Below are 16,080 nucleotides of genomic sequence, written 5' to 3' on the forward strand. Positions count from 1 at the left end.
AGTGGTATAAAGACATGCCTGAAGGGTGTGGGTATGTATGAGAGTTCATACCCTACACGCTTTCTACTCACCCAAGCTGTGCCTACCCATTCATGTTGCTGTTTTTAGCAGTGTAGTGTCCCACTGCCTCCCTGCTGCTGATGCCTTTTCCCCTCCAAAGGAAAGACTCCCCCAGAGGAGAAATGCTCTGAAGGGGGGGAAGGCTCTACAGAGGGGAAAGGCTTGGGCAGCTCCCTGCTGCAGGGAAAGATTCTGGCAGCAGTGAAAGGCTCAGCTAGCTCCCTGTTGCTGGAGCCTTTCCCTGCAGCAGGGAGCTGCTGAAGGCTTTTCCAGCTGCCTGTCCTCCGCCAGAGCCTTTCACTGACATGGGTAGTTACACACAGCTGTGTGGGTGCAGCTTGCTTTCATGTAGCTACACATACACTACACACTGCAGCTAGTGATGTATAGCATAGAAGTAACCTGTCAGGGTGCCTGCAAATAGAAAAACTTAACTGATTAAACACATGATGTGCTATGACTTCTACTTATCACGCTCAAAGGTATTGTCTTGTTCTCCCTCAGTCTGTTCATGGCACCCACTGGTTATCTATAGTTTAGTTAGATAGTAATTTCCGCCAAAGGACTTAGTTACATATTTTTACAGTGCCTAGAATAGTGAGGCCCTGGTCTCATAATTTAAATAATAAATAATAGAGACTTTTATTGTTTTATTGTTGCAGGTACAGTTTTTCCCTCATCAAGTGTTTGTTTTTGATCCATTATTAAGATCAGTTCTGGCTGCAAGTTTCTGAGTGTTTCCAAGTTTCCCAAACTGTAATTGTGTTTCAGGACTTTGGAATGGAGGAAAGCAAATGTCCTGTTTATTTTTAGGCTGCTCCATAAAATATGGGATTTAATGTGAACAAAGTGACTCATTTGCTGTTTCATTATATTTTACGTCAGATGCAGACTGATCATGTACATATAGGAAACCCATTTAAAACTTTTACACCCACTTTCTGGAGGACTGTCCTTACCAGAAAGCTGTTCATGTTTCTGCAAATACACAACTTTTAATATTTGACATGAAGCCCCTGCGTATTTCTTTCCATTAATGCTGAAAAATGCATGTATTTTTGTTCTCCTCTTTTTTTTTTTTTTTTTTTTTTAAGGCAAGAAGGGACCATTATAAACATCTAGTCTGGACTTTCATAACACAGACCAAAGAACCTCACCAGATAGAATTTCTTAACATATTCTTCTGTGCCACATGTACTTTGTTCCATTGACCCATGGCTTTCAGTATTACCCTCTGCTTGTTCAATGTGGGTGGCTGGTTAGTTTTTACCACCCAAAAACCCTTTAACAGGATGATTTGATGTGTCCCAGAGACTTTTCAGATTTTCAATAAAATTAACCGTTGTGTATGCGTGGATTTTACATAAGTATTTTAAAACCATGTGTAAATGAAGGATTGATTTGTAAATTAAACTGCCTGGCCTCAGTAATTGCAAAGGTCTAAAAAGAATGCATTAGAGAGGACATCTCCCTCTAAAAATCAAATTAATATATTGTGCAGCAGCAGTTATTCATGTGCTGTCTGTGTGTAATGTTAAAAAAAATAAAGTAAACCCCTTACTGATATCCTTTCCACCTTCCTCTTCTCAAAAAGCTGAAATTGGACTAGGAGATACAGTCAGCAGGAAAGAGATTCTGAGTATAATCTGAAAAGAGATTGGGTGTTAATGAAGTGCAGAGATGGACCTTGCAAGAACAAATCTTCTCTCTTCGAGTGATTGCTCATATGCATTCCAATGTAGGTGTGTGCGCGCCCCGTGCACAGATTCCCGGAACTTTTTTCCCTAGCAAGCCCCGCATGGCCAGCTCAGGCGCCCCCTGGAGTGCCGCGCTCATGTCGCGGTATAAAGGGCGCTGCTGGCTGCGCGGGTCCCCAGTTCCTTCTTTCCGCCTGTGACGGTTACTGGAACTATCGCCTCTTGCTGTGTGCAAGTAGCTCATTCCCTAGTTGTTTGACTGTTTTCAAAGTTTCTTGTTATAGTAGTAGTTATAGAGTTCGTTAGTTTATAGTTGTAGTGATAAGTTAGAACCCCGGACGGGGTCCTCTTCTGCTGGGAGTCATGCCGGGGTCCACAGGCTTTAAGAACTGTGTCTTGTGTACTAAAGCCTTTCCTATTAGTGACCCGCATGACCGCTGTCTCCGGTGCCTTGGAGAAGAACACCGTCGAGACAAATGTAAGATTTGTAAGTCCTTTAAGCCTCGGACCCAGAAAGAACGAGACGCGAGGCTAAAGGCGATTCTAATGGAGTCGGCGCTCCGTCCAGCTTCCGAGCCGTCCCGGTCTCCGTCGGCACCGAGTGTGTCGTCGGTGCGGAGCGCCCCCCACCGGCACCGCTTTCGGCACCGCCGCGGGCCTCTAAAGTGGCCAAGAAGACGGCACGGCCTTCGGCCGCACCCAAGATCTCCCTCCGGCCTGCGCAGGGTGGAGGGAGTACGGAGACGCCCCAGCCAAGCGCCGTTGAGATTACTCCGGCACCGGGGTCTCCGCGTGGGCTGCCTCCCCCGACTCCTGGTAGTGGGGGAGTGCACCTGCAAGGGCCGTCGACGCCGGAGGCGTTTACTGTGGCACGAGCCCTCATGGCCTTGCCCACGCCTCCGTCCCCCCCTCGGCTGAGGGACAAGGGACCCGCGTCTCGGGGCAAACCCGCGCTGGGTGGTCCCGGTGGTTGGAGACGCTCCCAATCTAAGTCTCCTGCCAGACGGTCACGGAGGGTGGAGAGCGTCGGTTCCCCTCCGAGCTCCGACTCCAGGTCGTCGAGCGACTCGGCACCGCGGCACCGTGGGCGGTCCCAAGTCCGTCGCCGCAGCCGCAGATCCAGCTCCGATTTGAGCGGGGACCGGGATTCGGGCTCACGATCTACGGTGCGGAGCCCGTCCCGGCACCGATCGAGGTCACTGTCGGTCGTTTCGAGAGGCAGCGACTCACATCTGGCGGCACCGCTGATCCCGGCACCGACGCCTGCTTTGGCACTGTTGCCGGCTCCGGCTCCGGCACCGTCCGGCACCGGTGCAGCCGGCACCGATGATGGCACCGTTGCAGCCGGCACCGATGATGGCACCGGCACCAACCTCGGGATGGCTGGACTCCCCTCAGCGTCACCATCGTCGGCACCGCTCTCGGTCTCGAGGGGGCAAGCGGCATCGCAAGTCCTCTCGCCGCAGGGGCAGATCGGGTGCGTCGTCGTCGTCGTCCCCGTCCTCCTCTCATCGCCGGCACCGCAGACGTCGGCACCGGTCCACGTCGTCCTCATCGGACCGCTCCACGCGTCGGCGATATAAGCGACGCACGGGGGGCTCTGGTGACATGAAGGCGGTGCGGCTGCATCAGCCTTCCCTGCAGGCCGCGGGGTGGGCCCAGGGACCATGGCAGTGACCGTATTGGGGACCCTGGAATGCCTCTATGCCCCAGGGCTCGGTGTCACTACACTCAGTGGTGGCCCCCCCAGTCCCCCCGGCCCCTAAGGTTCATGAGCAGGGTTCGGAGGACTCGGACCCTGGGGAGGGACCCTCTTCCGCACCCCTACCCTTCTCTTCCTCATCGTCACCGGATGAGGCAGCAGCAAGGGACCGTAAAGGGCCCCTGTTTGACTTCAGGGCCCACCAAGACCTCCTCAAGAGGGCTGCTGAGAACTTGGGCATGGAGTTTAAGCTCATGTCTGAGGAGGAGGACTCCCTCTTTGGGCCCTCGGGCTCTCTGGGAACCTTCCGGGCGACCTTGCCAGTGCATGACAATGTCATGAAGATAGCGAGGAAGCTTTGGCAGACCCCCTTCCTCCCTGCCTTCCACCTCCAAGGGGGTGGAACGAAAATATTATGTCCCCAAGGAACCTTTCGAATTTTTGTACAGCCACCCTGCGCCCAGTTCTCTGGTGGTCGATGCGGCCAACCAGAGGGACCGTCAGGGGGTCAGGGTAGCACCCCTAAGGACAAGGAGGGCCGTAAGCTGGACTTGTTCGGGAGGAAGATCTACTCTACTGCGGCGCTGCAGTTTAGAGTAGCGAACCACCAGGCCCTGTTTGGGAAGTACAATAAGAACCTGTGGGCCTCGATGCAGAGGTTTGCTTCCCAGCTGCCCCCTGACCAGGAGGCGGATTTTTCCACGGTTCTGCATGAGGGATCTGCGGTGGCTACCGCTGCGCTGCAGGCGGCTAGCTACGCGGCGGACACGGCCAGTAGGGCAATGGCCTCGGCGGTGGTGATGCGCCGCTGCTCGTGGCTTCAAGCCTCTGGCCTCACTCAAGAGGTTCAGCAGGCTATCCAGGACTTGCCGTTTGATGGCCTGGGTCTGTTTTCGGAAAAGACAGACGACAAGCTCCACGCTCTCAAGGACTCTCGGGCCACCCTGAAGTCTCTGGGGTTGTATACTCCTCAGGCCTCCAGGCAGCAGTCCAGACCGCAGGCCCAAAGGCAACCACCGCCCCCGCCCAGGCCGGCTCCTCGACCGCCCCAGCAGAGGAGGGGTCGTGAGCGCTACCGCGGTCCCAGCAGGGGAGGCCGCCAGGGGTCCTCTGTGAGGGGCCAGCAGGGGCCTGCAAAAGGGGGTAATCAGGCTAATAAACGTTTTTGACCCAGAGCAGGAGGGTAGTACTCTTCCTTCTCTCTGGGATCCTGGTCGGCCGTTTGGGGACAGGCTTCGCCCTTTCCTTTCAGAATGGGAAGCCATCACTACGGACCGCTGGGTCCTGGAGGTGATTGCTAAAGGGTACGCCCTCCAGCTTACAACCTCCCCTCCCAACACCCCCCAAGGCTGTCCCCCATTGGGGATCCGGCCTCGGTTCAACTCCTGGTGCAGGAGATTGGGTCGCTCCTCACGTTGGGGGCAGTGGAGGAAGTCCCACTGGCCGAAGAGGGCAGGGGCTTTTATTCTAAGTATTTCTTAATCCCCAAGGCGAAGGGAGGCCTTAGGCCCATTCTGGACCTCCGTGGCCTAAATAGGTATATTAGGCGGGTTAAGTTTCGTATGGTCTCTCTCGCCACAATCATTCCGGTCCTTGACCCAGGGGATTGGTATGCCGCCCTGGACTTGAAGGATGCATACTTTCACATCTCGATATTACCGGCCCATAGGCGGTTTTTGAGGTTTGTGGTAGCGGGACGCCATTATCAGTTTCGGTCCCTACCCTTTGGGCTCTCCTCAGCACCTAGGGTTTTTACTAAGTGCATGGCTGTGGTGGTAGCCCACCTGCGCCGTAAAGGTGTTCAAATCTTCCCCTACCTGGATGACTGGTTAATCAGGGGGAGGTCGAGTGCCCATGTGAGACATAGTCTGTTCCTCACACGCGACTTGTGTGCTAGACTGGGGCTGATTATCAATGAGCAAAAGTCCACACTCACTCCGGTACAATGTATTGAGTTTATTGGAGCCAGGTTAGATGCAGTACAAGCCAGAGCCTTCCTGCCTCAAGCAAGATTTGAGGCGATGGCAGCCATAATATCGGATCTCCACTTGTCCCCGATGACGACAGCCAGGCACTGCCTGCAGCTGTTGGGACATATGGCGGCTTCTACATATGTAGTGAGACTGGCCCGATTGAGGCTTAGACCTCTCCAGGCGTGGTTGACTTCGGTGTATGTACCACACAGGCGTTCTCTAACTAGAGTGGTCCTGGTTCCCCCACAGGTGCTGTCGTCCCTCGATTGGTGGAGGGACCCCAGGGAAGTGATGCTGGGCGTCCCCTTCAGAGAGTTCGCCCCATCTGTGACGCTCATCACAGACGCATCCGATCGGGGATGGGGAGCCCACATTTCTCACGATCAGGGCACCCAAGGGCTTTGGTCTCTGGAGGAGAGAGCTCTGCACATCAATGTGCGCGAGCTCAGAGCGGTCCGGTTGGCCTGCAAGGCCTTCCTCCCCCTCCTCAGGGGCAGAGTGGTCCAAGTCCTTACAGACAATACGGCAGCCATGTTCTACATGAACAGGCAGGGGGGGGCACGCTCCTCGGCACTTTGCCAGGAAGCCATTCACCTCTGGAACTTCGCGGTGAGACACGGTTTTCATTTATCTGCCTCTCACCTCCCGGGGGTACGAAACAGCGAGGCGGACCGCCTCAGCAGATTTTTTCTCCCCGCCACGAATGGTCCTTACACCAGGACATAGTGGCTTCCCTTTTCCAACGGTGGGGTTCTCCCCGTCTGGACCTGTTCGCTACAGCGGTGAACAGGAAATGCCCGAGGTTTTGCTCGCTCAGGGGTCGCGAGCCGGGCTCTCTGTCCGATGCCTTTTTGGTTCCCTGGACAGGGGAGTTAATGTATGCTTTCCCCCTGTCCCGCTCCTGCCCCAAGTCCTCCTAAAAATCAAGAGGGACAGGGCGGACGTTATCCTGATTGCTCCAGCGTGGCCGAGGCAGCATTGGTACAGCATGCTGCTCGACCTCTCCATCACCGAACCGATTCCGCTACCCAGACGGTGCGACCTGATCTCCCAGGACCATGGGAGATTGTTGCACCCCGACCTGGCCTCCCTCCACCTCACCGCCTGGAGACTTTGTGGCTGACGGAGGGAGAGAGAGCCTGTTCCATGCAGGTTCAACAGGTCCTCCTGGGCAGCAGGAAGCCGTCCACGCAAGTAACATACAAAGCTAAGTGGTGGAGGTTTTCGGGGTGGGCAGAAGCGAGAGGGTTACACCCTAGCATCTCCCCTATTCAGGCCATCTTGGAGTACTTACTGCAGCTTAAACTGCAGGGCCTGGCTTTGGCCTCCCTCAAGGTCCACCTAGCAGCCATCTCGGCCTTCCACCAACCCATGGAGGGCCGCTCCCTGTTTTCTCACCCTATGTCGGTGAGGTTCCTTAAGGGGGTGGAGAGGACTTTCCCTCAGGTGCGGGACCCGGTGCCACCCTGGGACCTCAACTTGGTCCTTAACGGGATGATGGGTCACCCATTCGAGCCCTTGGCTACATGCTCCCTTCTACTCTTGTCATGGAAGGTGGCCTTCCTAGTGGCTATCACCTCGGCTAGAAGGGTCTCCGAACTGAGGGCGTTAACCTCGGAGCCCCCTACATGGTTTTTTATAAGGATAAGGTCCGGCTGAGGCCTCACCCGGCTTTTATGCCTAAGGTGGTGTCTCAGTTCCACTGTAACCAGGACATTTTCCTTCCTGTGTTCTTTCCAAAACCCCATGGGTCGGAGGAGGAAAGGAGGGGACATTCGCTGGACGTCAGGCGAGCCTTGGCCTTCTATCTCGAGAGGACCAAGCCTTTCCGGAAGTCGACACAGCTCTTTGTAGCTGTGGCGGATAGGATGAAGGGCTTGCCTGTCTCCACCCAGCGCATCTCCAAGTGGATTACTGCCTGCATTAAAGCATGCTATGAGCAGGCAGGAGTACCCCTCCCAGGGCCGGTGAGAGCACACTCCACTAGGGCCCAGGCCTCTTCCGCAGCCTTTCTAGAGAGGGTTCCCCTGCAGGACATCTGCAGGGCAGCGACCTGGTCGTCAGTCCATACGTTCACGTCGCATTACGCCATCGTGGAACAAGCGAGGGAAGACGCAGGGTTCGGCAGAGCCGTGCTGTCTAGAGCAGGTCACCGATAACTCCTACCCTCCTCCAAGGTACGGCTACGCAATCACCTACATTGGAATGCATATGAGCAATCACTCGAAGAGAGAAAACAAGGTTACTTACCAGTAACTGTTGTTCTTCGAGATGTGTTGCTCATATCCATTCCAAACCCACCCCCGTCCCCACTGTCGGAGTTGGCAGAAAGAAGGGACTGGGGACCCGCGCAGCCAGCAGCGCCCTTTATACCGCGACATGAGCGCGGCACTCCAGGGGGCGCCTGAGCTGGCCATGCGGGGCTTGCTAGGGAAAAAAGTTCCGGGAATCTGTGCACGGGGCGCGCACACACCTACATTGGAATGGATATGAGCAACACATCTCGAAGAACAACAGTTACTGGTAAGTAACCTTGTTTTATTTCCTTTGGCATTTGGTAGGTCAGATGATATGAACATGATCTAAATGGTTGGTAATTTCTCCAAATCAGTTATGTCCATTACATAAATGCACCACACCCTGTATAGCCACCTAATGAATAAGGATCAGAACATATGGCAGACAGCGAGTCATAAATCTTATCCTTAACATATGAAGATATTGTCCCATGGTGACATGTAATGAAGAAGATATTATTGAACAGAGATGGTCATGAGTAATGAAAGTGCTTGAGTTACTTACTTTTTATTGACCTTACAAATATTTTGATTCCATATATAACAGGGTATACAATATCATGTTATAACCTTACTTCACATAAGGTCCTTTTTTTGCATACAGATTGTTACCATAATATAATACACATATTTTCCCTCTTGATTTAAGCTGTCACTCTGGTAATAAAGCCACATCAAAAGCAGCCAATTAGTATAGTTTTTTCAAAATATGCAATCTATTGACCTGTGACTGAGGACCTTATCCTGGAGAGACCATGAAAAAAGCTTACTTCATATAATTTATTTGAAATTGCTTTTTAATAATTATGAATTAAACCAACATAGCTGAAATGCTAGCAGGAGAATGTTCGATTTGGATATTAATGTTAAGGAAGACTTGGCAATAAGCTAAGGCCCAGTGTGACCTATAATAGTTAGCAGTATTTTAGCATAAGGGATATAAGAACTAGCATAAATAGCTTTACCTAAATTTATAAGATTTAGTAACAAGTGCTTTTTAAAAACAAGTTAAGTACAAAAGAGCAGTTTATGCTTGAAATAGTGGATTTTTCAGGGGGTAATCAAGAGGTTAACTGCACTAACATACTGAAAGCACTGAGAAATGTATGAACGCAGTATTGACACAAATAGTTTGTCAGCAATTGGAACCCTGATTATGGGTACCCAGAAAGCAACGTATGAATGAGGGGCCAAGACCTAAATAAATATGGTCATGGACATGTAAATGTGTGAAAATGTATAAAACCTGATGCATGAATGTTCACAAGTGAGACATCTGGAATGACTGAGTAGGCAGCATCCTAAAACATAGTCATCTCTTGCGGTGATCTCCGCTTCCTGGCAAGAGCAAAGATAGAAGAAAAAATATCTATAAGGTTGTAAGTATGTCAACATTGGATATTCTATCCTGCACTGGCTTTGGGGCTGTGAGTATACCCAATTCAGGGATTTGTTCTGTTATGCTTAGACCACACTTTCGTATTTTTCTATGATGTTAGCTACGCTTGCGTGTACTAAATAAAACTCAGTCTGCATGTGCTTCACCAATCTCATCCTCTGAATTAACTCTAAGGTGCTGTCTGACTATAAAAAACTTGTTTGTGACAAGTGTATTTGCATCCCAAAATTATTGAAGGTTTCAAGTCAAAACATAAGGATACAATAATACGTTCCTAAATAACTTGCCTATACATTTGCGGCTTAATCTTTAATCTAGCACTACTATGAAATACACGTTAGTATTTCATCATTCCAACAGCTGAGTTACTTAGAGATTATGGCAAGTCTCACTTCATATTATGGATTGGGCTAAACTTTCACTTCAGAAATAAAATACTTTTTTTTTTTTTAATTCAAGAAAGGCTGTTGATGGAAACAGCATTAAAACAATCCTTCTTCCCACTTCCAAAAAACTTATATTTATATGGTAATACCTACCTCCTTTAAAACCTATAATTATTATAATGTGCTAGATGCTCCCCATTTTTACTTACACTGCACTGTGTCTCTGCTCAGAAAAGTTTGCAGTGTGATATTGAAACACTTAGTAAAATGGGTTACTTCTGTTTTGAGACCAGTAGTACATGGTGAGCTGTGTAATGTGGAAGACATGGTGTTTGTCAATCTTAATCCATTCATTTTAAATTGCTCACTGGGGGGGACCTTTTAAGGTAAAGTCAGTATCAACGATCCCTAATTTGGCCATGCTGAAGTTTTATTTGAATGTCATCGTTATCCTTGTGTGGCTTGAAAGCTTGTCTCTTTCATTAACAGAAATTGGTCCAATAAAAGATACTGCCTCACCCAATCAGGTGGCTCCAACACTATTCTTTACCAGTATTCAAAATCTCATAGTAAACATCTCTTAATTTAAAAAATTTCTTAAAACATATCAGTTTGACTATTTCCACTCTATATATAGCACCGTTAAGGCAGATGTCTCAGGGGCTGTACAAAGAATAATGTAAAAGGTTAAAAAGTTTCCAGTGACGTCTTTTTTTTTTTTTTTTTTTTTTTTTTTTTTTAAATTTTTGTTTTGTAATTTTAACAATTCCAGAACTCTAATGCAAGCATCTACAAAATCCTTATAGTGAAATCAGACTAATTTTTCTTGGAAGGTGATTTGTCCTTTCCAAATGCCGTCATGTGTCAGTGAACTTAGTGGTTATGAAAGGTTCTCCATTGACAGTTCTGGAGAATGAAGTTTTCTTTATTTAGAGAAGAGATGCAGCACAGGCAGTGACAACATAAGATTCCCCAGATTGTGCCACTAGAGCCATTTATGTGTTCTGTAGGAACGATCTCAAGGAGTTAGACTGTCTCAATGACCAATGGCACTTTAAAGACTAACAAATTTAATTTCAGCAGGCATAAGCTTTCGTGTGCCTCCGCTCACTTCCTCAGATTGCATCTGTTAGTCTTTAAAGTGCCACAGAACTCTCGTTGTTTTTGCTGTATAGAGACTAACACGGCTACCCCTCTGGAACTCAATGACCAATGTATTTCTTGACTACTGCAGATGGGGTGCTCAATTACAAAGTGTTAAATTTGTCAGGAATTTCAACATTCAGATGTGCTTCATTTGTGGGTTATAGGTAAATAAGCCATTACAGCTTAGTGACACACCAAACTGTAGCCAAGTTAGTGTTGATTGGAGGAAATATCACATTTTCTGTTCTAGTTGTGACTTTACAAATAAACTGTCCATATTTAAATCCAAATTCTGCCCTATTTAAAGCCTGTGCATCAAAGGAGTAGCTGACCAAGTGAGGATAAAATCTGGCCCTGTAGGTATTTTACTCAGTATGTAACTAAATCAGTGCCTCATATCATTTTGGAGTTTGAATCGTAACTAAAGCTCTAGACCCCAGTCCTGCAAACATGCCGTTCACCTTTATTAGCTAGTGCATAATAATGCATTAATTAATAATGCTGGTGATTTCAAATTTAGTAACTGCAGATTCTTGGGCCTAGTTTGTTAGTTTATGGAATACAAACTCTTATAAGCCATACATATTGAAATCTTTAACTTAATATAACTAATGCAACCAATGTAATAAGAAAACATTGAATGTAAAACAGGTTGAAAGAGAACAAGGTACTAAAATAAGGTTAAGTGTATCCCAAATGATTATGAATGTTTGGAGAAAGGGCAGGCCTGGTGCTACTACTTCAACTTATTTTCAGATGTGGTAATCAGTACACTTTAGTATCTTTTAAAATGAAATCATTAACTGATCAGCTATAAGTCAATAGACTCTCAAAAACAAGCACACACTCAAAACATTTTTTTACAGGAAAATGTACACACATTACCTAGAAGAACCAGTTTCACTATTTTTGTTGCAAGATTGTTTTCTGAATGTTATGGTTTTGAAGTTTCAATAGATGTGAACACTCTTATCTGTCTTCCTGTCTGATTACTTGTTGTGAAATTCTGGAATAACACACACTTACCAAACAAACAGGAAGATCTTTATAATGTATTCATTATTATATGTGGTGATCTGGTTTGTTTATCTCAATAGTCACTTTGAATTTTGAAATAAAAATTATATGATGGAGTTTAAAAATAATTCAAAAAGTTTAAGTTAAAAATTAAATTTTTGCGAATTTGTTTACATATAAAATATTATTTGGTTATTTAGGAACAATGACTTTGAAGATAATGGAACTATTCACATGTTATGGAGGAGGGTCAGGTCCTTAACATGTTGTTTTTAAATGTTCCATTTCCCCTCTAATTTACTTACCCTTCCCTTTCCCACCTTTTACATTTTTTTTTTTTTTTAAAGTCACATCAATAAAGATCACCCTAGAAATAGGTGTCAGTTTGAATATATTGAGTAAAGGCTGGATGGGATAGGTCGAAATTGATTGCAAGCCTCACCTTCTCTTTTACAAATATGTCTAGAAAAATCTGCATTGTACTAGGTATCATAGTTTTTAAAAAGTGTGTACACAAATTGTAGAAATAGCTGGGAAATATGAAAAATGCTTCAGTTCTGTTTCAAATTTATCATCTTTACACACTTTATAGTAATGGTTTACAGTAGAAAATAATGATAGCTATTCCCAGTATGTATTCAATAATTGGTTCATGCTGGAGAAGATGGAATTTACTGATGTAGTTAAATGTAAACTCTTCTTGTGAGACATAAAGAACAAACTTGCATTCCTTTGAATGTTTAAGCTTTTACTGATATTACTTCCAAAGAACTCTAATATACATTTCTGAACGTGAAGTCCTATGACTTGTAACTTCTCAACCTGTTGTTAGCCCTGCTGTATTTTATTTATTTATTTTTAAAAGATAATTTAACACCCAATTATTTTCTTTATAGGCTGTCACTGGGAAAAGTTTTGGAACCAAAGATTTTCGAGCAGCTCTAGAAAATGGAATCCTGTTGTGCGAGTGAGTATTATGGAAAATGTACACTATGAATGCAAAAACTGCACAGCTTAAATATATCACCTATTCGCTACTGAAGATGAAATTGGCCAATTTTCTTTTTTAAATCTCTTGTTCAATTAATGTTTCCTTGGCTGCAAACAATATCTTTCAAAGCAAATTAGATTAAATATACTACTTTGTAGTCTCAGATCACAGTATCAAGGATGGAAGGTGATGGGAAACAGTAGCATTCTCCAAGCGGTACTTGCTATTAGAGCTGGGTGCAATGTTTCTTCCAAATTCTTTTCAGCAAAAAGTGCAGAATCACAAATGACAAAATAGTTTGTGAATTCTTGTTTTTGCTGAATTGTTCATGTTTAAAAAACCCAATCAAACAAAAAGACCAAACTACCACAAGAATTACAGAAAAATAACATTTTCACTTTTTTGAATTGGATTTCAAAATTTTCTTGAACATTTAAAACATTTAAAAAATAAAGTTGAAGTGCTCTAAATCAAAATGAATAGTTTCGCTTCAAATAAACCATTAAATTTTTTTTCAGAATGCCAGTGAACCTAAATATCCATTGTTTGCACATCTCTCCTTGTTTATATCTACATTCCCCATATGCTGTATCCACTTTATCAGCCAGAGGGTCATGTGACTATTATATAGCCAGCAGGTCAATCATCTTGGTTATATTAGTGACCTCCTCATCAGGCTTGATTCTCAACTGTGACCATTTTACACTTGCTGAGGATGTGGTCAAACCTTTTAGTCACCTTAATATTAAAAATTTGCATGTGTATATATGTGTTATACACAAGTGCTCAGCTGTCTTTTAAAATCATACATGCTGTCTGCTCATGGATCTATCAAAAAACTGCAAGTTGTAAAACTGCATGTTTAAAAAACAAAACACATTTGCCATTAGGCCATGCTGCTTAAAAGAACTGCTCCTCGATGCTATGAAGAAGATGTGAGTTTAGTTTTCTTGGGAAATAATAATCAAACCCAACTGTCTTGGCAGTGCAGAACACAGCCACTAGATTGGCAACCCAAACTTAGGTGAAAATGTAGATTACCCATTGATATTTATTTTCTTTCTTTGAATTATGCAAGTAGGTGGATTTTGTATGTGTGCGCATTATATATTACACAGAAAATGTGGTCCAAATTTTCCTCCTTTCTTCACTCACTCTGACTTAAATAACTCCCATCAGTTTGACTATTTCAATGATTACTCATTGTCCCTCGTTTCCTCTAGAAACATTCCAAACCACTCATACATTACTGGCTTGGTGCTAACAGGACTCACCTGCCAGTGAGTCAGAGTAAAAGAACTTTCACCCTGTTTCCCAATTGTTTTTCTTTTTGAAAACTTTAACTCCATTAGCGCAGAATCCCTGGACTGTAAGCAGCATTAATACCCTAGGATTTTAGGGCAGGGCAGGAGTAAATGTCATCAGAATGCCAACAACACAGAGAAATATCTAGGAGGGAGCAGGGGAATTCCAAGTAGAATATTTAAAAAAAATAAAAGCACTTTGCCTGTATCCCCAAATTATTTTTAGATGAGTTAGCATAGCTGAATGTTCATTTACAATGTGGTGCTCAGACTACCAAAATATTTATTTACAAGCCGTTAATTTTCTGTCTGTACATACCATAAACAATAATTATGGAAAGCGCAGAAACTCGGCAACCTGTTTAGCATTTTTCTCATTGTCTTTGTCTGTCTATGTTCTTTGCTTTATTTATATATATTTTTGCCTCTTCTTCCTCCCATCCAATTTTTCTGTCTGCTTCCTTCATCTTTCCCTGCAGGGTATGGGAGTTGAGCAGCAAAATGAACAACGAATTATGATTTATGAAAAGTAAAAACTGCTATGGGATGGAGAACTTGTAATTTCCTCATGTTTCAATTGGATGTTGAGTAGAGCAAATGCTGATACAGTAAAACTGTTGGTTTATGTCTTTTAAAAATGTTCTTCTTACGTGGCAGCAGTAACCAATTAGTTCAAAATGATCATGAATTGGAAAAGTTTTTTTTTGTTTTTTTTTTTTAAATGAATTAAACAATTAGATGCAATCTTGTAAATATAGTGGGAGAGAAGTGTGGATTCAGAAACCAGGTATGAGTATTAAAAATAAAGGTAAAATGTTTCTTTGGATGTTAGAACCCTGAACAGATATTTTTAAAAATCCTCTGCTAGCTTCATTGTCCAGCTACACTGAAAGAAGGACAGAAGACACTTGATATGGTTTTAATCAGGCCGCAATTTTATTATTAGATGTCTGATTACCTGGCAGATAAAAGTGTAAAGCGCAGGTAATTCCATGTTTATTTAGTATCTACCTGGGGAGGCTTCCACCAGTTCCCCTTTTTCTCCACCTAGGTTCTCCAGCCAACCCATTGCTGGGACCTTACCATCTCCTCCCCCTCTCCCCCAAACGAGTGTTAAGATGGGCTATGAGAAAGAGGGGTTGGCCCCCTGCTGTACCAGTCATAGAAGCCCCAATCCCCTGCCTCTGTTCCCTTTTTTAACCAACTTCTCCATTTTACGTCCTGTAGCCAAGCCATTTATCTGGTCACTGTACACCTTCCCCATGGAGTACTGCACTGGACATCTGCCCCACGCTTACATAATGAGTTGCAACATCATAGGCTAACTCCCTTCCCTATGTACCATAACAAAGCTCTCCCTGAACCTGTTGTGGGGAAGGCAAAAAACTCCCCACTCCATGTAGGCCAATCTGGTGATGAGAGAGATTCCTTCCCGGGTCACCTGGAGAGGAGTGGCTTGCACGGTGCCCACTGCAGGTTCTGAGCAAATGTGGTGTTATGTTACCTCAAGGGAAGGGAGGGTGAGTGCTGCTTCGCCTGGTCCAGGAAAAAGGGGCTTCTCTCACTGAACTCCCCAGCTCTTCTGGACTCTGGGGATGAATCAGCATCGCCACAATGACCCACACCCCCTTTGCATCAGCTTCTGAGCCTCCTTCCTAGCCCATAAAGTGTTGTCCCCCATCAAGCTGGATAAGGCCCACTCTCCCCCGCTTAAATGTGTGGTGCGGTCATTGTTGTCATATGTTTGACAAAAGAATGGGAGAATAACTTGCATTTGGCAGATGGGCGCTTCCTTCTGAAGCTAATTGGCTTAATTTAACTCTAATTAATAGCCATATACAGTAAAATACATCTTGAAATTAATTCTACTGAGCAGATCGACTTGGGTAGCATAGACCGTTCATCTTAAAAAAAAAAAAAAAAAAAAAAAAAAATGCTTTCTGAAAACACGTAGTTACATTGCACTAACTTGTTCCAGTCTTTTAAGTTATGATCTCAACTTCATATATTCAGAGGTAGAAAGGAAAGTAAGTAAAATGGGCATCATCGGTGCTCTGTGCAGATGCAGGGATCTGTCCACATGAATGCAGCAGCAGGATGAAAGGGTT

General features: G+C 45.3%; 1 protein-coding gene across 7 annotated transcripts in view; it reads left to right on the forward strand.

Moving 5' to 3' along the window:
- The window catches only part of LMO7 (LIM domain 7), a 164,661-nt gene that overhangs the window by 41,534 nt on the left and 107,047 nt on the right, over positions 1 to 16,080 (forward strand). For all 7 annotated transcript variants that reach the window (XM_067563247.1, XM_067563248.1, XM_067563249.1 and 4 more), the window contains exon 3: positions 12,574 to 12,644. In XM_067563247.1, coding sequence (XP_067419348.1) covers positions 12,574 to 12,644 — 71 coding nt within the window. The remainder of the gene's footprint in view (positions 1 to 12,573; positions 12,645 to 16,080) is intronic.

Source organism: Emydura macquarii, unplaced genomic scaffold (genome assembly GCF_026122565.2).
Source record: "Emydura macquarii macquarii isolate MOO-44397 ecotype Brisbane River unplaced genomic scaffold, CSIRO-AGI_Emac_v2 contig_2473, whole genome shotgun sequence".
Lineage (NCBI taxonomy): Eukaryota > Metazoa > Chordata > Testudines > Chelidae > Emydura > Emydura macquarii.